The 22,277-nt window shown below is 39.8% G+C and overlaps 1 protein-coding gene across 3 annotated transcripts in view; it reads left to right on the plus strand.

The window, feature by feature from the left end:
• The window catches only part of TNFSF13B (TNF superfamily member 13b), a 48,193-nt gene that overhangs the window by 16,365 nt on the left and 9,551 nt on the right, over positions 1-22,277 (plus strand). Inside the window, exons 2-5 of one of the 3 annotated variants that reach the window (XM_045514768.2) lie at positions 964-1,340; positions 1,430-1,517; positions 15,361-15,417; positions 16,030-16,122. In XM_045514768.2, coding sequence (XP_045370724.1) covers positions 993-1,340; positions 1,430-1,517; positions 15,361-15,417; positions 16,030-16,122 — 586 coding nt within the window. In that variant the 5' untranslated portion in view covers positions 964-992. Of the gene's footprint in view, positions 1-338; positions 1,341-1,429; positions 1,518-15,360; positions 15,418-16,029; positions 16,123-22,277 lie in introns of those variants that run through there. The other 2 variants (XM_074378521.1, XM_010952345.3) reach the window with 2 other exon arrangements.

Raw genomic sequence — 22,277 nt, forward strand, 5'->3', positions numbered from 1 at the left:
GTTAGACTGGGGCGGGGTCAACCTCACGTGACTCGCAGATAAGCTGCTTCAGGGAAGAGCAGTTAGTGGCAGGACTCGGGCATCGGGAGCTGAGATAAGGTCGATTGCCCCCAGACAGAGTCAGCCCGAGCCCCAGAAGTGGGGACAGCAGAGGTGGGACCACTCCTCAGGACTGGGCATCCTGGGTGGCTGACTCCCCTGTAGGGGTCCCAGAAGGAAGGAGATGGAGCAGATTGCCCTTCGAAATGCATCAGCCCTCATGCAGAGGCTCCCACGAGCAGACCATCTAATCCAAGTAGGTCTCCAACATTTAGTCGCCTTCTTTTTATCACACTGTGAAGAGGAAAATGAGGCAAATAGTCCCAGCGGACTTCTGTGCCTCCTTTGACGACACTTCATTTTATTTCCTCCTTCCAGACTGTTCATAAATCTCTCCAGCTGAGCACAGTTCACTGCTAAAGGACTTAGCTTATCTGACCTTCACATTAATTATTTTTATTATGCCAGCAGGAACTTTAATGTCCCTTCCTTACTTCTCTGCAAAGCCACATGGCCCCAAAGCGGACCCAGTTCCCTCCCAGTCCCTGAGGGGGAGCCCCTTAAACAAACACCTCCATATCTGCAAAGTTCTCTGAAGTGCGCTGGGCCAGACCCCCCAGTTCCTTCCAACCAGTAGATTGAAGGGGCCCGTTTGTGCATGAGTGTTTTGAGATGCCATTGAAATTCTTACAAAAACTGAAAGTGAAATGAGGAAGGCCGATTGAGCAATCAGATAGAAGGGCGAATGCCAGGAAGACCTATCCTTGCAGTAGGGACAGAGATGCAGCCCGGCAGGGAGAGGAGAACTCAGGAGAACTCTCCTGAGGGCGAGCGCCAGGCGGCCGGGCCGTGTAGTCAGTGTAGGGCACCAGCAAACGCAGATAACAGGAAATGATCCATTCTCTGTGGTCACTTATGCTGAAGGTCCGAACCTGCAAAGTTCAAGGAGGGAAATGGATGAGTCCAGAGGGGAGCCAGCACGCCTTCCTCCTTGCCTTAAGAGAAGAGAAGAAATGAAACTGGAGGAGACAGTCTCCATCCTCCCCCAGAAGGAAAGCCCCTCTGGCTGCTTCTCCAGAGATGGGAAGCTGCTGGCCATGACCCTGCTGCTGGCCCTGCTGTCCTGCTGCCTCACGGTGCTGTCTTTCTGCTGGGTGGTCTCCCTGCAGGAGGAGCTGGGGCGCCTCCGGGCTGAACTGCGGGACCAGCGGTGGGGGGAGCTGCCAGCCCCACTCCAGGCAGGAGCTGCGGTCCCCGGGGCCACCCCGCGGGAGGCCCCCCTCACCACCTCTGCCCTGAAAGTGAGTCTGCAGCAGCCACAGCCCCGGCTGGGCACTGGGGTCCCCCCAGCCGACGTCCTGCCAGTAACCTGGGGCTTATCTCTTCACAGGCGATCCTGGCCCCACCAGCTCCGGGAGAGAACAACTCCAGTCGGAGCGGCAGGGATAAACGTGCTGCCCAGGATGCAGAAGAAACAGGTACATTTGGGGCACAGAAGCCTTCAGGAGTCAGGGATCCCTGTTCATAGGTGTGGACGAGAGCATCGGGTTAGGGAGAGGGGAGCTGAACAGAACCTGGAAACCGAGACTTACCGTCCCAGCCAGGGGGGCTCCGTTTCCCTGCTGGAACTGTGCAGACTGGGGCTTTTAGCCTGAGTGACAGCGGACCATTTCCTGCTGTCTGTGTTCCTCGGCGTCCTACACTGACTGCATCGCCCGGCGCGCTCTCCTCGTGAATGGTCTTCTGTCTGCCCGGTTCCAAAGCTGAGCTTTGGCCGGTGTGATAGGCTGACAGCATGTTTGGCCTCCCATGAGCAGATTTTGTGGATAGAGGTATTGTTTTGTGTGCGGCAGTTTAAGCAGTAGAGGTGGGGAAAGGGGCTCACACTCCCCCTCAAACAGATAGCTCAGTCCTGTGTCAGGAACATCCTCCGTCACCCCAGGAAAGAAGCACCAGTCCTAGTGCAGAGTGAGATTTCGTGAACCTGGTCAGGGGAGGGCAGCCAAAGACAAGGTCTCCTGCATGGGCGTAACGGCTGTGAAACCACGTGGAGGTCACTGTGGGAGCAGGTGCATGTTTGTGCTTTATTTTGTATCTTTTTAATTTTTTTTAATGTATTTCACATACACACACTGATTTTAAAGCTTTTCTCCAAGGTACGCTTTTGCAGGAGGTCCACACATTTATAATCTTCTTGTAATAGTTCTTTAGTGATTTCTGCCTTATCTGCCTTTCTTCGTGCTCACTTGTTCCACAGAGCTGTGCAGATCTCTGAAACCTCAGATTTGGTGGGATCTCCCAGAACGTTCAGCTCCAGTGCCTTCACTCCAGGGATGAAAGAGAACATTTGCATTGCATTTGCCAGTATTGCAATTTAACACGTCCTTGGAGCTGTTCCCTTTTGTATTGAAGGAACATTTCTGCGGCCTTAGAAGGTGCCAGGCAGGCTTATACTGGAACAGGGAGCGTCATGTCTCCTGTGTCCTCTCACCTTCTCGGTGACCGTGGGGCCGTGATCACGTGTACTTACTTACATGTGTTTGTACTTCTGAAGAGAAGTTCATGAGAGACAGGCAGACTGGGTGCGCTCTCTCTCTCTCACACACATACACGGTGCTCCTTCAGTAAGCTTGTTTTTGACTAAGTGCCTTATTCGTGAAAAAAAATTCTTTGTTTTGTAAACCATAAATTTTGTGTCTGGTTATCATATCTTTGTGCCAAGTATCAGAGACAGTTCGGTTGAAACATTGTAAAACTAGGAAACACTCATATTTTCACTATTCTTTAAGATATCAATTATTTTCATACTGTGCATTTTATCATCTATATTTTCTACATAATTGAAAAAATCCAGCATATATACTGTGGTATATATTTGTGTTCACTTCTTGCACAATATGCATTTTCTTTATTTCTAAGTAATTCTCACACATCTGTATTAATTTATCACACAGTCATTTATCATGATCATTTCCAATTTTGGCTTTTTTTGGGGCTGTTATCAAACATGCCCAATTTTTGTGCAGATCTCATTCTTTCTGAGGAATTGTATACATGTATTCAACATAAATTCCGTAGATGGAATGTCTGAGCCAGAGGATGAGCAGCTTTCTTGCCCTTGCTACCTGCTGCCATCCTGCTTTCAGAAGGAATTATAAATGTTTGCAGTCAGAAATGCAGCGTAAAAGTTCTCCACATCCTTACAGCATTTTATCTTTAAAGATTTATTTTGGCTAGTTTGGTAGTTGTAAAGCCTGTGATTTAATTTGTTGCTGTCTTACAAATTAAGAATGAACTACTTTCCATGTATTTTGATAACTTCCAATTTTATCTTCTGCTAATTTTTATTTACAACTTCCCTCATTTGTCCTATTTTTAAAATCATTTTCAGTAAACTCCACATTAGACATTTTGTTTATCAAAATTTTGATGTAAATATTATCACAGTATTTTGCTGTTTTTTAAAAAACATGTACAGAGTTTTTCATCGGTATATTTTAACTTGATACACTTTTTCTTTTGATTTTCTCTAACACATCAAAGCTAAAATGTGTTTGTTAATAATCTCTTAAATAGTCTGTTCTTTTCTCTGCTATTCTGACTTTTTATAGTTTAGTTTGTAGTTTGGTATTTAACGCGTTACTTCTGGGGTTTATTTCGGTAGGTCATGTTAGACTAGCCTAAACTTTCCCTTTCTTTCCTTTCTTCTTCCCAAACTGCTGCAGGATATCTCAGCCAAATCAATTAGATGATTCTTACTAACTCATTTATGTTGGAAAGCTAACTGCGTTATATTAAGTTCCTTACATATAGTTGAATCTATCTTGAGACTATTTTTCATTGATTTATTACCCTATTTATCTGTATTAAATAAAATATGTAAAGTAATTTTGTAATATAATGAGCTTCCATATCCAGTAGGGTGATACCTCAGTCTCCTTCAACCTTCTCTGTGAGAGTTCCCTTGCCTCTTTAAAAATGAACCCTAACTTTACCATTCCAAAGAGCATGTAGACTCATTACATCAGATTTAAGGAGAAAAGAGTTGAGTAAGAAACCAATAACTACCTGAGTCCCACTTCTCCAAAATATCCTCTATTAATATTTAAAAATTTTCTTGCATGTATTTTTTTCCTATTTGTGTTTCCATGGCATCCAAAAATTGTATAATAACAAAAAATTTTCCCCAAATAATTTGCAACTTTTAGAAAGTTTGGAGAATAGCAGAAAATTCTAACCAGTAAATCAAAATTTACCCAGTTTCCACAGCCCAGATGTAATCACGGTTGTCATTATCATCGCTTGTCTCAGATTTTTATAGACCTTTAATGTAGTACATATATGGCACATATATATGTATATATTTATGGTATATATGGGTACAGATACACAGTATATAAATGTATGCATAGTACTTAGTGCTGTATCTCTATATCTCTCTCTCCATATACCCTCAACATTCGTAGATCAGAGATGAAAGATTTGAAGATGAGAACCTTAGTGACAGGTAATATAATATCAGCTATTCTTTGTCAATGAAATTGGCGTGAATGTTGTTTTAAACACTATCTTTTTATGCAGGAAAAATGTACTCTGTTTAGCACTACTCCAAAATTAATATATACCCAGAAAATTGTCTTAAGATGCCATGATTTTTGTTTGCTTTCTGTTTGGTAGAGTCCTTTTTTGGAATTGAGGAAATGCTATATAGTTTGAATCTCTGCAACTTTCTTCTGTGTTTGTTTCCATTCCAATTGCTGTGATTTATTTTAAGTAAAACTCAGAAGCCGTAGGTTGTCCCTTTTACTTGCAAAGTGTTGGTTTCTCTTCTGATTTATGAATTGTCTATATATGTTTATACATGTTTTTGTTGGAGTTTTATCAAAGCTTAACTCTGAAGAAGACAATGAATTTTCACACTTTAATTTATATGTTCAAGACTTTTTAATATCTCTATTAAATATAGAATTTTAAATTTCACAGTAAGACAAGTTTTCCTTATATAGGTTTCACTCTTCTTTTATAGTTAATTTTAAAAGGTCTTTTTTTTTTTTTTGCTATTTTGGAGTCTCAGTGTTTACAAATAGCTTGTTAAACTATTAAAAGATGAACAGAGTTTTCAGTAAATGATACAGTATTTGATCTCACACTTATTTTTAAGCCACATCAATATACTTAGTGGATTTATACTAGCAGAATCATCATAGCATGCTAGATTTTTTTTCTAGAATACTCTGCTTTCTACATATACTCTTCAGTGTCAGCAGGCCACATCTTACAACTGTGTCAAAAAGGTTCCTAGCTAAATATTGCTAAATAACACAGCAGAATGTTACCCATTCTTATTTTTCCATAAACACTGCCTGAATTTCACCAGGCACCTCGGGTTTATTGTGTCTATTTCAAATTTGTAAGTAGATCCCAGTACGCGGGACTGGAAGGCCTGGCCTCCCCAGCGCGCAGCAAGCCCAGCGCGTCAGGGTTTGGGGCGCGTTACATACCACCTAGGGAGGCTGCCTTCTCTTCATTTGTGTGTATCCCGTCTGTGCAGCTAAAGAGGAACTGCTGTGGTCTGGTCCTGTTTCTCCTTCTGTATGTCGTCACGGCAGGTGCACTGTTGGTATTCTCTGAGTATGCGTTGATCAACTTGGGGCTCAATATCATGTAAGATAGAGTGATTTGGCACTGTTTTGGGCAAAGGAGGGATTTTCCCTTATTTTTTCATTTGTCAGGTTTTGATCAAAGGCCATCTTATGAAATTTTTTTTAACTTGACCTTTAAAACAGCTGAGTAACCAAAGAATGAGTCAGATTACAGGGTCAGAGTCACAGGGATGGTCTGCAAACCCTTTTCCTCAGACCCTCCCGGCACTTCAGGTAGAGGCACAAGTCATAGAGAAGCTACCGCATTCAGCAACCTCTTTCCCTATAATTTAATGAATTTCCAATTTAATTTAATGTTTTTTATTTTAATGAAGTATTATTTACATACAGAAAAGGGCACGTGTCTTTGGGACACAGGTTGGTGAAACTCACAAGCTGAACAGCCATAGACGAGGGCAGACATCGCCACCAGCCCCCCGCCCATGTGGACTGTTCCCTTGCAGGGCCCCTGGGGTAAATGGTGCTTTTACTTGGCTCTAGAGTTTGCTACTAGGGCTCCAGGGTTGCTTTCCTTAATTGTATTGTTTCAGATGAAAGTCTTAGTAAGTTTTGTGTGTTTCAGAAGATAATTCCTGATTATGGTATTACAAATAGAAATGTGGGGAAATCCAGGATTAAAATTGCCAAATGGCTCATGATAGAAATTCACTTTTAAGCCCATCAGTGTATTTGGAGATATACCCAATTATAAAAAAAGAACTAAAGTGATACAGCTCTGAAAATACTACACATGAAAGTTTCTTCACAAACGCAGTCATGGTGACCCATGTTTTGAACCCATACTTAACTGTAATTCTGTTAATTTCAAAAACCTAAAGGTAAACATCTTCAAAGTTACCAAGAAAGTGAATTCTTTCAAATGGGTTCCTACCAAAATGAAACAGTTTATTAGTAAAATCAGGTGACCTTGTTATTTTCTCCCTTGTTATGCAGTAGAGAATTTAAAAGTTATCAGAAATCCATGTTTTAGGTGATAGAAAGATAACAATTATTTTTTATTAGTAATGTTTATTATTCTTCTCTCAATTATAGTAGTAAAAATAGTGGTGAAGGCAGGAGCAATTCAAAGAAATAGAAAAACAAGAGCAGGAAAACTTGCCCGTATTTTATCTTTCAAATATTTCTTGTAAGATTCTGACCAATCTACTTTAAATTATTTTTCTCCATTTAAAAAAACTGAATTATGGTTGATTTAAATGTTGTATTAGTTTCTAGCGTACAGCATAGTGATTCAGTTGTATATATATATATGTATACATACTCTTTTTCATTATAGGTTACTACAAGCCGTTGAACATAGTTCCCTGTGCTACACAGTAGGACCTTGTTGTTTATCTATTCTGTATATAGTAGTTTGTATCTGCCAATCCCAAACTCCCAGTTTGCCCCCCCACTCTCTTCCCCCAACTAACGATGTTTGTTTTCTGTCTGAGTCTTTCTGTTTTGTAAATAAGTTTGTGTCATTTTTTTAGATTCTACATATAAGTGATATCGTATATTTGTCCTTCTCTGTCTGACTTACTTCACTTAGTATGATAATTTCTAAGTCCATCAATGTTGCTGCAAATGACATTATTTCACTCCTTTTTATGGCTAAGTAGTATTCCATTGTGTGTGTGTGTGTGTGTGTGTGTGTGTGTGTGTGTACACCACGTTTTCTTTTCCCATTAATCTGTTGATGGACATTGAGGTTGCTTCCATGTCTTAACTATGGTAAAACATGCTGCTATGAATATTGGGGTACATATATCTTTTTGAGTTAGAATTTTCTCCAGATATATGCCCAGGAGTGGGACTGCTGGGTTGTTACTCTATTTTTAGTTTTTTTAAGCAACCTCCCTACTGTTCTCCATAGTGGCTGCACCAATTTACATTCCTACAGTGTAGAAGGGTTACCTTTTCTCCACACAATGTCCAGCATTTCTTATTTGTAGACTTTTGATGATGGCCATGCTGACTGGTGTGAGGTGGAACCTCACTGTAGTTTTGATTTGCATTTCTCAAATGATTAGTGATGTTGAGCATCTTTTCATGTGCCTGTTGGCCATCTGGATGTCTTCATTGGAGAGATGTCTGTTTAGGTCTTCTGCCCATTTCTGGATTGGGTTGTTTGGTTTTTTTTACATTGAGCTGTATGAGCTGCTTATTTTTCTCCATTTTAAAATAATTGTTTTAGTCTGGAATTACTTTAGAATTATAGAAAAGTTACAATGATAGTGCAGTGAGTTACCATAACCCCCCTCATCCAATTTCCCCTAATGTCAGCACCTTACATCACTAGGGTTCCTTTGTCCCAACTAGGAGACCAACACTGGGATTTAACTAATAACTGAACTCCAGACTTTCTTTGAATTTCATCAGCTTTTACACTAATGCCTTTTAATGTTTCAGGAACCATCCAGGAAGCCACAGTGTGTTTAATATTTTTTTAAATCAGTGTTTTGAATATAATGCACAGAAATTAACAGCTCATATTGAAACTTATGCATTTCACTGGGGTGAACAATTTTATTGTTAAACATAAAAAGTATCAATACTCTTCTTGAGTCTTCTTTCTTGAAATCCATAGTCCAGCTCCTTTGCAAGAAAAGATGGGATGTCTGAGGGGTCTGTAATGTCCAGTCTTTGCTTCATCGACATTTCTGGCTCCTCCGTTAGTTACGAGGCTGTAAAATGGGTGTTGAAAGCAAGCAGTGTATAACTCAACCATCCAGTTTGTCGCCAAACGAGGCTAACTGCAGCCTCTTACCCAGCAAGGGCGTGTTCCTTCCTAGAACAGAAACAGCTGGCTGCTGTCATGGTGATCTTTGACCAGAATCTTCCCTGAGTGCTGTTTTTCTTTTCCCTGCTTTAATAACGAGAGGCTTCTTTTCAGTGTTGCAAGAGCTGGCTTCTGTTCAGTTTCCACAAAAGTATTTAAAATGAAAATAGTGACCTGACAACCAAATCTCTGAACCCTGTTCTTATCAAGTTTAAGGTTTTGGGAAACAGAAGGTCCAGGAAGCAAGTCAGCCAGTGCATCCAGAAGGGGGTACTGCATCCCTTCCAACCGTCCCCAACCTACGCGGTTCCGAGCAGGGTTCCAGTTGTTGGGTGTTGATTAGAAAAGAAAAGAGACAAAAAAGTTTCCTGCCCGTTGGAAATTACATTGCAGTGAGGTGAAAAGTCATGAAAATAATCAATAAACACAATTAGTGAGTTTATTATAATACTAGAAAATGGCAAGTACATTGGAAAAGTGAAAAAAATGAGGGCAAAGTTGAGAGAATCAGCAGCATGAAGGGTGAGGAGGGGGACCAGGACATGTTTCTGTTTTAAATCGGGAGGCCAGGTAAGTCTTTCTACCTACCCCCTGAAAGCTTGATATTTCTTTATATTTTCAACCTTAAAAAGTTGCAGACATGCGTAGGTATTTTAAGAATAAATTCATAATGTTGAGGGATGCATTCTTATTAATAGTTCTATGGGGATGGGTGATACTAGTTTTAATGTTTAATTATGCTTTTTATAGGTCAAGTCCTACTTACAGGGACTGCACTGGGCAGCCATACTTTTGTTGTGGTGGGGTTTTCTTTTAAAAAGTATTCCCATTTCTGAGGAGTTAGAGAAGAAACACATTTTTCTCAAAATAGAGGAAACAGCCACTACTGCAAAGCTGTGTGGTAGGCTTTCCAGAACATACAGAAAAGGGGAGAGAGAGATGAACTTACCTAATCTGGTCCGTGTGAAAACGCCTGGCTAGGTCCCACGGACCCATGAGATCATTTGCTCTCTTAATAAGCCTACAGTGTTGCCGTTAGCATCTTCATTTTAGATGAGAGACTTGAAGCCCAGACATAGTCAGTCCCTCCTCCCAGCAAGCTAAGTATTGAGTTGAAGACATTAAACAGAACTAGTGTAAATTTTAAGACACTGAAATAAAAATTGAAAATAGCAAGCGCCTTCGCCTTGACAAAGCACTTGTGAATGATGACTTCCCTCGACGCTCACAACACTGTGAAATAGATACTGTCATTTTCATCATGCAGGTAAGAAAAAGTCTTTCAAAATTAAGTGTCAATCTCATGATTAAACAGCTAATCCATTTGAGAAGTAAGGTTTGAACTGATTATCTATGACTATAAATTCTAAGTTTATTTGATTACATGAGCTGTATGTACTTAACATTCAAGTAGGACACCAGAGTTGAGAAAAACGATTGGATCCTGGAGAGGCCCAGACTGTAATTAACAACGTCACCGGCAAGCGGGACAGCTTGTTACAGAATCTCGGGGTGTTCGTAGTGGGGGTCACAGACTGAAAGATTAAGTGGACCACAGTCGGGAAGAGCTGAGCTGGGTCTTAAAGACTGAGTAGATTGGGGTGAGAGGAGAGTGTACCCAGGGTATGGGAACAATAACATAATAGGGAATAGAAAAATATAAGAAGAGACCTTAGTAATGTAGGCAGGAGGTACACCCCCCATGCCGACACCTTGGCATTAACCTTTACTTTTTTCAATTTAGGGGTTTTTCCAAGTGTTGATGGGTTGAAGTTCAGGCTCTCCTCTCCCCTCCCTCCCCTGCTGCCCTCCCACCCCTTCCCCTCCCCACCCCCTGAGCCTGCTGGAGGCGAACAGATGGATGGCTCTAGGGCTGCTTCTGGGAAATAAAGAGTAAGACATTTTAGAAAAAGAGTACACAACCATTCACTTCAAGAATTTTTCTAGTGTGCTGCAGTTCTATGGATGACATTTCAAAACCTAATGACTGAGGATTATTCGTTATGCAGAATGCTTTCCTCACCCACGGACTCAAAGATTTATTGCTACAGAGTCCAGATACTGTGGAAGTAGGCTTTTTTTTTTTTAAGATGGAATCGATTTTCCTTAAAACACTGAATTTAATTTGATTTAACATGTATTAAAAACTGGGACGTCAGGACGGGGCTTTTAAGAATTTCATGGAAAGGCTGGATTTGTTATGATGTCTGTTTTCTAATTTGTGCCACAGATTTTTTTTTTTAGTGTGCTGTAAACCAGACACTGCAGATTTGTAAAAATGATGCTCCTTCATATGAAGTGACACAGTCTATGGAGGTAGACGGTTACGGGAACCGTTAGTACATACACACACACACAGGGACATGTATTGCAATGACGTATTACGAAGTATAGTGACATTAGTTATTTAGCCAGAAGGATCAGGGAAGGATTTGATATTTGACCTGAGCCCTGAAGCGTGAATGACGTTTCACCAGTTGGAGAGGTGAGGATATTTAGCTGGAGAAAATGGCAAATACAGGGTTTGGAAGCAGAAAGATGACCTGTTCTGAGAAGGAGTGTTTACCGCAGGGGCCAGGAGGGGAGAGTTCATGAGGCTGTGCAGGTAGATTTGGTTTTTATGTGCAAGGAAACCCATTGAGGGAATTAAAATACTTGATCAACTGTAAGATTAAACGTTAGGTGAAGATGATGTTTTTTGTTTTTTGTTTTTGTTATTTTACTCTTAGTGCTTATGAGGCTATGCAAAGGGCTACCATTCCATTCATTCATTATGTGAAATACACTTCGTTCACTCATTTTATGAATGGAATGTTTCATTTATTCAGTACATGAAATGTTTTTCATTATTACAAACAGTGCTGTGATAGACATCTTTGTCCCTGTCCCCCTGTGACAGCTGCAAGGGCTTCCCAGGCACACACCTGCTGGAGAACAGGTGTGTGGCCACCTTGACAGGTGCCTCGGAGCTACCTCCGAGGGGTGCCTGTCTCCCCCTGGCTCACTGAGTGCGATGTCATCAGGCCTATTCATTGTCATCAGTTGGGATTGTTTTACGTTCCCTTTGTATGTAAGTTCCAAGAGCATTTTAGACTTCTAAAGACTTTTTTTAATTAAGAAGATGTTCGAATGATTACCTGAGTCCCCCAGACATACAACATAATTACGTTATGAGTGGTACATGACAGTGTCCAGTTAATGCTAAGACTCTTTCTTTGCACATACACACGTAGAAAATCCTCAATTCAGTAGATTTTTTTACTCCTGTCAGTTACAATTAGCCTATTTTATTTTATCAACTCCATTCCAAGCTCTCTAAAAAAAGTCAGCACCCTTTTTTAACCTTTTTAACTTCCCCAGGGCCATTATAGAGCTGCCATCTTTCTGAATTCACCAGAATTGAAAACTGGTTTTTAGCATTAGTTTTGCTTTTTAGTGGAGGTCCTGGGGGTTGAACCCAGGACCTTGTGCCTGCTAATTAAGCGTGCTCTACCACTGAGCTCTGGCCTCCCCCATTATTAGTTTTTAATTCTTTTTCAAACACATATACTCATTAGTCAGAAACTTGAAAATTTTTTCTTCACAGTTTATCTTGGCTGCTCCACTGATACCATTGCATTTTAGACCAGATCATCCACATGTTGTATTTATCACCAGTCAACAGCGACCCTTTGCTTTCACTCTCCCTTTACAGCAACTGATTCTACACACAAGCGTGTGATCCTGCCCAAGCCCGGCGTGTATCAGGCAAGCCCCTCAAAATTAAGATTCCTAATATTTTTTCTATTTTCTAGTAGATCAAATACAGACTTCTCAATCTGGCTCTCTAGAAAGTCTTTTAAAACCCTCTCACCTCTTACTGTTTTCATAAGTTACCAACAAGAAACTTAACAAAAGTCACCAAACTGCTTGTCCCTGCTATATATTATATAATAATATATAGGTATATGTGTAATATACCACATATATTACATATATATGTGTATGTATATATTACATATATATATATACCCCCTCATCAGCAAAGAAAGGTTTTAATGCTACTGCCTTCCTTGGTTAAAAAGATAAACTAGTCTCAAACTCTTGTGTAATTCCCCTCAACTGTAGCAGAGGGAAAGACGTGTGAAAGACTGTCTGAGAAGCAAACACAGTCGGTTAATATTAAAGCTGTTATCAGTGATGCGTCTCTTACATTAGACTGCGCGGTTGCAAAGCTCTTGCGGCTGGACGTCTGTACTGCCGGGAGAGATCAAAAAGCAGTGTCGCTCTTCTGTGGCCCGCTTGTATGAGCAGTAATCCATTGTCTGAGACCAGATCTGTGCTGAATCAGAAAGGGAGTCCTGGAAGACCCGACAGGGGACAAGCTGCTGATAGGAAATTTCCTAAAAAGGAGGAGGTGAAAGGTGAAGAGGCAGATGGCACTGATAGGGTGGACAGGACCTGGGCAGCAGGAGGGACGGTCCTGTCCTTACCTCCAGGAACTTGTCTCCTTGGAAGCTCTCCCGACCCTCCCTGGAATAAGGAAGATGAACGAATAGCTCTCGCGTCAGTGAGCGTCACTCAGACACTCCTACTGAACTGTCGTTTTAATATCCCATTTTCTTTCCTGCAAAATACATTTCTCTTCAAAGTGTATTTTCTTCTAAAGGTTGGATTTCTGCTGCAGTGTGATGGACTAGACCGTAGTTGTTCAGCCTGTAGGTTGTGGACAAGTTTCGGCTGGGCTGTGGAGATTAAAATTTAGATTTTTCGCATCAGTTTGGTATTGTTGAGGCATCACTCATTAGGTAAACCCCTTTCTGTCTATATAGCAAAAGTGTCCTACAGGAGTTTTGCGGAAACAGTGAAGAAGATGGTGAACTGAAATAGTATTTCTCGTACCTCCTCAGTGTCTGTCAGCCTCTCTTGGTCTTTGTGCTCTTATAATGCCCCTCCATGATGTTTCCAGTTTATTTGGTTTGATGCTATTAAGGACAACAATAATAATAATAGTAAACAACCTTATAGTTACCAAGGGAAAGGGGTAGGACGGGATAAATTTGGGAATTTGAGATTTGCAAATGTTAGCCACTATATATAAAAACAGATAAAAAAACAAATTTCTTCTGTACAGCACAGGGAACTATTTTCAATATCTTTAATAACTTTTAATGAAAAATAATATGAAAATGAATATATGTATGCATGACTGGGACATTGTACTGTACACCAGAAACAGACACCTGGTAACTGACTGTACTTCAATTAAAAAAAAGAGAGAGAGAAGCAGAGATGAAAAAAAAAAGTACAGTAAGGCTAGTGCTGCTACTACTAATAGCCTAGAGTGACGTTGCTGTTTTTTATATGCTGGGTATATACTAAGTGTTCCACGTGCGTCGTCTCACTTAATCTTCACAAGATGCACGTACACGCAACCACAGAGGAAAGACGGGAAATTGGGAAATGTGACTTTGATCTTGTCAGCATCCCTCCTTTTTAAGTGCAGAGGAACGAGAAGCGCTTCTCATGCTCTGGCGGGCCCTTGCCTCCCTCAGAGACCTTGTCACAGTGCCTCGGGCATATGATTCCTTAAGAAGTGTTTGTCAGAATAGCAGGTTTAATATGACGGCTCTAGACATTGTGCCTTTCAGACTCTGGCTCCTTGGATTTTCTGTTACTCCTTCCTTCAAGCTGTCCTCAAGGGAAATTTCTTAGTAAGTTTTCTTATGTGATCCCTCCCTGTGACAGTATTCTTAGCAGCCTCTGCATTTGCCCAGTTTCAGAACATCACCTAATGATGACCTCTGTTAGTCCATATTTTCCATTAATCAGCTGAAGCAGGAATTCTCCACTGTGTTAAGCTCTTGACGTGTATATGTTGAGGAGCATATCTTTAAAGCATTACTTCAACGCCAAATAAAATACTTGCTGTATAGTGAACAATCTAAACCAGTATTTTCTTAATTTAAAATAGGCCCATTTATGTTTATGTCCCCTGTTTGCATAGGTATTTACGACTTCATTTTCTTTTCCTACAGGCAGTGTGACTGTTTGGCTTTGACCTGAAGGCATTTGTCTTTATTTAACAGAACTGTTGCATGTTCCTTTGAGTGTTCTTTGGGGTAGTCTGTGTGTAATTTGTGATGTGAATTGGCGCTTCCCAGAAGCTGCACTCATGCTGCAGTCTCAGGGAAATCTTCCATTTGCTCTTAAAAAGATGTTGCAGCTCTCTTTTTCTTTCTGGTCCAAAATACTTCACCAAAAGCCTGGCTTTGGCCCTGGAGTGGAGCAGCGTGATTAAGTTCTGGCCCTGTCACCTTCCGCCCCTGGGGACTGGACGCGTTGTTTACATTTTCTGAGATGTGGTTTCCAGTATGTGAGTTTTAGGGCTTTTGTGAAGTTGCCTGGATTTATGTCAGCTCAATAAATGTTAACAATTATTTTTATTTTCAGGATTATTAATAGTAGCATTTTCAGTACTGATGAGTTACTGTTTAATGACAGATTTCTTAAACAAGAAATCATTTCAGAGTAATCTGATTGTTTAACTGGCTTGTGTGTTGGAGAGAACTGGGAAACACGTGCCAGAGGCTAAACCTGCTTTCTGTGCAGGTGTAACATTTTAGAACAAGTTAAGCTAAAGCGTAATGATAATATTCTTACTATATTTCAATAGCACATAGAGGTTTTCTAAACTTGAATTTCAAATACATATTGTATTTTAAGTACAAGTTTTATTAAAAAAAATCTGTGGGCAAATTGCCTAAAATAATTTTAGGAACAGCATACAGGCAGTGTAGAAAGTATAACTGATTCGGCGTCACTGGAAGTGTGGGTTTGTTGCTTTGTATCTCAGCCCTCTTTGTTCCCTTACTCTTTCTATTCAAGTAACTAAAATGATATATTTTTGATTTTCAGTTACTCAAGATTGCTTGCAGCTAATTGCAGACAGTGACACGCCTACTATACGAAAAGGTAATAACATACTTTCGGGAAATTTTCCACTTAGAATTCAGTTCAGTTCAATTGCTTGTACAGTTCAAGTCCAAAGACTGTATTAAAACCGCATCTCAAGTCACCTGTGTGCCTCAAAACTTCTTAGAATCAGATGTAAAAGGATAAATTTATTTTAAATGGTTGGGGAATAAATATTTAGGCTAGTGTAATCATCTAACAAAGAGAATTATCTTAAGAAAACGAATGCTTAGAAATTTTAAATAATTAGCATATTATAAAACAAAATCAATACTCAGCCAAATTCAGTCTTTTGTTATTTAGAAATCATTTTAACTTCTATGGTGCCTCAAGTTCATCTTCACAAATACTAATTCTCCTATTACATTATTAGGTTGTAGAAATTATAATAGGATGAAGATAAAACTGAACATATCATAAACATTTTGTGTTAATTTATCAATAATTATATAACATGTACAAATAAATATAACATTTTTATGATAAATCTCCAGTAGGAAATCAGTCCTTTACATTTTACATATACTGGCTAAGAACATGCACTCTTCCAGTTACCGTGTGGACACGGGGGCTTAGCAGTGAGTAATATATATGTGGTTCCTCACTTTCAAGGAATTTACCTTCTGATGAGGGGAAAACAGAAAAACAATGAACAAGTAAAATGGAGAATAATAAAATTCAGTGGTACGGAGGAAAATAAAACAGGTGAGGCGGGGGCGCGCGGCAAAGGAATGTTGGGGCGTGAAGCACAGAAGGGCATTCAGAGGTGTTGGGAGGCTAAGCTGGGGGCCGGAGGTGGAGACACAGGAAAGATAATGAATTTGGACTGGCCTTGCTGTGATTGCCTGGAATGCTATCTTGCATCTGAATTTTTCTGTGTGACTTTAATTATCCTAAATGTAACACAAATGCTAAACGATTTGAAATTCTATTATTATTGCTCTGTGTTCTCCAAAGTCATATGTTTGCAATTTTTATGAGGTAGCAAACTGTTTCCTAGGAATTAAAATAAAGCCAGAAGAAGACCCCAAGGACCAAAAATACAGTTTAAAAAAACTAACTTGGAAAAAGTTTGTTTTACACATTTGGCCCCAAACAAAAGATGCTATAAATCACCCAGAAAGATACAGCTGCTCCCCAACCGTGAGTGTGCCTTTCACAGTGTCGTGGTCTCCCAGGCGCCACGGCGGCTCTCCACTGGCCCAGGGGAGCGTATCTGGGTGCTTTGCTGTTTGGGCCGATGGATTGTGATGCCCGGAAACCTTGAACGTGTAAATGTTAAGTGTGTGTGAACATTCTGGCAGTACTGCTTTCCTGCCTCCTGTAAGTTTTGGTAGGTTGTATTTCCATTTTTATTTGTCTCAAGATAGGTTTTTCTTTTTTACATTTTTTTTCAATTGAAGTGAAGTCGGTTTGCCATGTTGTGTCAATTTCTGGTGTACAGCATAAAGTTTCAGTCGTAGGTGTGAAGGCAGTTTTCATTTATGTTTTGATACCCTTTTTGACCTACTGGTTATTCAGGAGGGTGTTGTTTAATTTCCACATATTTGTAAGTTTTTTGACTTTTCTCCTGTTAATTGATTTCTAGTTTCATACCATTGTAGTTGGAAAAGGTACTTGATAGGATTTCAGTCTTAAGTTTAAGACTTATTTTGTGCCCTACCATTTTATCTGTCTTAGAGAATCTGCCTTGTGCACTTAAGAATGTACATTTTGCTACTGTGAGATGGACCGTTATGTATCTGTTAAGTCCATTCGATCTGTAGGGTTGTGCAGGTACGCTGTTTCCTCACTGGCTTTCTTTTGTGTGATCTACCCGTTGTTGAAGGTGGGGCATTGCTGTCTTTTCTTCCTTCAAATCTGTTAATGTTTGTTTTATATATTTACGGGCTCCAATGTTGAGTGCCTATGTGTTTGTATTTATTAGATCCTCGTGATGAATTGATCCATTTATCATTACATGATGCCCCTTTCTGTCTCATGTGACAGTTTTGACTTAAAGTCTATTTTGTCTGTTATAAGAATAGCCACTTCTCTCTTGTTTACCATTTGCATGGAATGTTGATTTCTGACCCTTCATTTTCAGCCTTTGTGTGTCGTTAAAGCTACAGTGAGTCTCTTGTGGGCAGAATATGGTTGGATTTTGGTTTTTTAAATCCATTTAGCCACTCTATGACTTTTGATTGGGAAATTTAATCCATTTGTATTTAAAATGATTGTTGATAATGAGGACTTCTTACTTCCATTTTGTTAATTGTTTTCTGACTCTTCCTCTCTTCCTTTCTTCCTCTCTCCATGTCTTTCTCTGTGTCCCTTGGTTATTTTTAGCAGCAGTATGCTTTGATTCTCTTCACATGTTGTGTATTTACTACAGGTTTTTATTTGTGCTTACCACAGGGTTTACATAAAACAGCTGAGTTACAATATTCTATTCTAAGCTGATAACATCTTAACTTTGATCTCGTACAAAACCTACACTTTTACTTCTCCCTCGCCCACACTTTTTCCTATTAATGTGACAGTTGACTTCTGTTTTTATTGTGTAGCTATCAACAAATTATTGTAGTTACAGTTCTTTTTAGTACTTCTGTCTTTTAACTTTTACACTAGAATTGAAAGTGATTTGCAACACATTATAGCCATTTCTTTCAGATTGTTATCGGAGATCTGTTTTCTTCCTTAGTGACTCCTCATATTTCTTGTCAATTTACTTTGCTGTCTGTGCATTTGAAGAAGCAGCTACTGTCTGTATTCATGGACTGATTTTGACTGGGATACACTTTCACTGGTCAGCAGTGCTCAGTAGTAGTTCCTCTAAGACTAGGAGTAAAGCCCTTTTACTTTCTTCCTTCCCTCCTGAGGAAAAGCATCAATTCTCTGCTTTTCCCCAATCATGAAAAAAAAAAAAATACTGGCTATAAGGGGATGCCCTCCCCCTTTTCTGTTTCTATCTCAGGGAACCAAGCTCTTTTGGTTGTTCAGTGCTCAGTAGGAGGCAAGCTAGAAACCAGTTCCACAGAAGGCACCTGGGAGGCCACGAGGCCAGGTGCACACTCCAATCTCGCCATCCCTTCATGGGAGAATCAGGGGCTGAAGCAGTCTTCTTGGGGCTGAGCTAAGCCTATTTGGAGGAGGAACTGATGTGAGTAAATTGAAATTTCTGTTTTCACTCATATAGCTCTGTTTCTCAGTTTGTGCTCCTCTAAGGTGCTTCTACTTCTTACCTGGATCCTGACTGCCTCTTCAAGGTATTTTGGTAGCAATATTATTGTTAAATCATCATTTCTGCAAGGGGGTGAGAAATAAGGCTTCCTACACTACTATCTTGCTGACATAATTCCTCATTCAGAACCTTAAATACGTCATCCCATTGCCTTTTGCTTATATGCCTGCATGCTTAAGTAAGAAATCATCTGTTAACCTTATTGAGCTTCCCTGTACTTGAAGAATTGCTTCTCTCTTGTTACTTTCAAAATTCTCTGCTTGTCTTTTCTTTCAACTACTAGTTATAATGCATCTTGGAATGAATCTCTTTGAGTTTGTCCTTCTTGGAATTCATTCAGCTTTTTGGATATGTTGATTGATTCTTTCCTCAAAGTTGGGAAGAGTTTGGTAATTATTTTTTTCAAGTATTCTTTCTGCCCTCTTCTATTCTCCTTCTGTGACTCCTATAAATGCTTATGTTAGTCTGATTGAGAGTGTCCTATATGTCCCTTATGCTCTTTTCACTTCCTTTAATTCCTTTTTCTTTCTATTTCTCAAACTGGGTAATTTCAGTTGTCCTATATTCAAGTTTGCTGATTCTGTCTTCTGCTTGGTGAAGTAAGTGTCCTGTGTAACCTCACCAGTACAATTTTTATTTCAGCTATTTTAATTTTTAGCTCCACAATTTCTTTCTAAATAAAGAACATAGTTCCTTTTACAGCAATTTTTATCTCTTTACTAACATGTCTGTTTTCTTAAGTTCTCTGTCCATGGTTTCCTTTAGCTCTTTAAGAGTATCTTCAAGATGTAAAGTCTTAGACTGGTAAGTCCAGTGTCTGGGCTCCCTTAGGAATGGTTTCTGCCAGTTATTTCCCTGTGAATGGCCCGTAATTTTCTGTTTGTTTATATGCTTTGAATTTTTCTTTGGAAATTGGACAATTTGAATATTATAGTGTGGTAACTCTGGAAATCCCATCCCCAGGGTTTGCTGTTCTTGATTGTTGATTTGTTGTGGGCTGCAATTGTCCATTTGTTTATTGAATTTCCCAAAATATTTTCTCAAAAACTAAATTGTACTCTTTGTTCTGTGTGGTCACTGAAGACTTTTTTTGTGTTATCTCTGCAGTAATCACCCTATTAGAGATTTATCTCCAGTCCTAATCCTGACAGAGATTTACTTTAATACTAGGAACCAAAACCATCAAAAAACAGATTCCCCTTTTCGTAGCAGATTAGCTCTGAGCTCGGGAACTCCTAAAACATTTAGCCAGGCTACCAGCGGCTCTGCCTTAGACTTCCCAACCTTTTTGTGAAGCAATCAAAGATCAACAGGAGATGATAGCTTAGGGTTCTTCTAAGTCTTTCCTGAGCGTCTGGCTCCGGTCAGACACAATGCACTGCAGATTCCTTGGTGGATGTGGCGGCGCTTCAAAGCCCTTATTCCTTGAGGTACCTTCCTCCTTAGCCTCATTGTCCTCAGATTTTTGGTCAGTCTGCTGTTTGCCCTACCTCTGCTGTTCCTTGTCACGGGTGGCTACAGGTCATCTGTGTCTTTAATACTTTGGACTGACACCAGCCTGAAGAGCTTCTCCCATCTAAAGGGAGCCTCCAGACAGGTCAAAATGCAGAGTTACAGTGTTTTGAGAACACAGTGAATATTGCACTTCCTGGCATCAGCAAGACACCAGCTGGAACTCAGGCCACCATCTCCATGGCTGCCACTGAGCTGGAGAATGAGATGTGGTCAGTGAGTAAGCAGAAATACCACAGTACTTTCTTACTGAAATTTAATCTCTTTTTTTTCATTAAACATTCCCTTTGTCCCTATAAGTTTTTTTTATTTACTAGATTTCATATATCCAAAAACATTGATTCTGTAAGTTTTTGCAAGCTTAATTGCAGCTTCAGAGAAGGGACTTATTCCTGAGCTTTCTACGCTGCTGTTTCCCATGATGTTACTCTGACATCTATAATTATATCTTTAGATAATATCTATTGATTGTCTACTACGATCAGTAATAAAATTAAATATGATTTCTCTTTCTCTATCATTCCTGTCCTTCATCATCCATTTTTTTGATAGTGATACTATATTTCTTAATGTTTATTATCTATGTACTATTTTTAATATATTTTTATTGAAGTATAGTGAGTTTACAGTGTTTTGTCAGATTCTGGTGTACAGCACAATACTTCAGTCATACATGAACATGCATATATTCATTTTCATATTCTTTTTAACCGTAAGTTACTATAAGATATTGAATGTAGTTTCCTGTGCTATACAGTATAAACTTGTTGTTTATCTGTTTTATATATAGTAGTCAGTATCTGCACATCTCAAACTCCCAATGTTCATACTTCTATTACTTGATCTGTCAAGTTTAATGTGTATCCGTTGAACCCCAGCTGTTCCAAATGAGGCCATTGATGAATTACTGTCCACTACTTCTCAATATTTGTTACTTATATAATCTCTACATTGTCGTGGATTAAAACTGTTTCATTCTTTTTCATCAAACCATCCTTTTTATGTGTCTTTGTCTTGGTTTTCAGTACCCATTGCAAGTCCCTTTGCTGTGGTTTCCTCATTCATATTTTGCTGAATTTTGTTCTCTACTCATTTACTCAAAATGGCTTCCTGAGAACAGTGCTTACTAAGTATCTGCAGTAACAAAGCTGTTCCTTTGTAGTTTTGATACTTTAAGGACAGGTGGCTGGGTATGAAATCCTCAGTTTAACCTCTCTTTACCTGAGGATCTTGTAGGAATTCCTTCACTGTTTTTTGCCTTTGGCGTTATATGTACTCTGAAGAAAACTAAGGTAAGAGAAATTTTTCTTCTCCAAAGTGGCTCGACTGTCTTGACTATCTGGCCTCGTTGTACAAAGAATGATTCATGCCCCTTAAAAATGTAGTATTTATTTTACTGTGTATCTCAGGGTTGACTGCTGTGGCAGGTAGAATAATACGCTCCCAAAGACGCCCACATTCTAATCCCTGAAACCCGTGAGTTTACTCCCCTACATCTGGGACTTTGCAGACATGATTAAGATAAGGAATTTGGGGAGATTGTTCTGGGTTATCTGAACAGGCTGAGTATAATCACAAAGGCCCTTATATGAGGGATTTAGCAGGGTCGGAGTCAGAGAAGGTGATGTGGTGATAAAAGCAGAGTTCAGAATGATGTGTTTGTTGCCTGGGAAGAGTGGAGGGGCTACAAGCCCAAGAAAGCAGGCCAGCCATAGCAGCTGGAGGAGACAAGATGGTTATTCCAGCATCCAGAAGGAACACAGACTTGCCAGCATCTTGATTCTTGTCCAGTGAGACTTCTGATGTTTAACATTGGGAGATAATAAATGTTTATTGCTTTAAGCCACTAAGTTTGTAGTTACTGCTTACAGCTGCAATAAGAAAGTAACAAACCTCTTCCGAAGCAACTTTCCCTGAGCCGCGATGGGCCTTTCAAGCCTGCAGCAGCTCTAAGTGGTTGCTCTGCTTGCCTTTCTGTTGTTTGTTTTGTCTTTAGGGGTCCAGTGATGTACACGCTAGTGATTATCTGCATGTCTTTTATGGTCTATAATTCTACAATTTTTCTCAAATTCTTAACTTTTTCTTTATTCCATCTCATTTTGTTTTGTGCAAAACCTAGGTCCCC

Source organism: Camelus bactrianus, chromosome 14 (genome assembly GCF_048773025.1).
Source record: "Camelus bactrianus isolate YW-2024 breed Bactrian camel chromosome 14, ASM4877302v1, whole genome shotgun sequence".
In the NCBI taxonomy this organism is placed as follows: Eukaryota; Metazoa; Chordata; class Mammalia; order Artiodactyla; family Camelidae; genus Camelus; species Camelus bactrianus.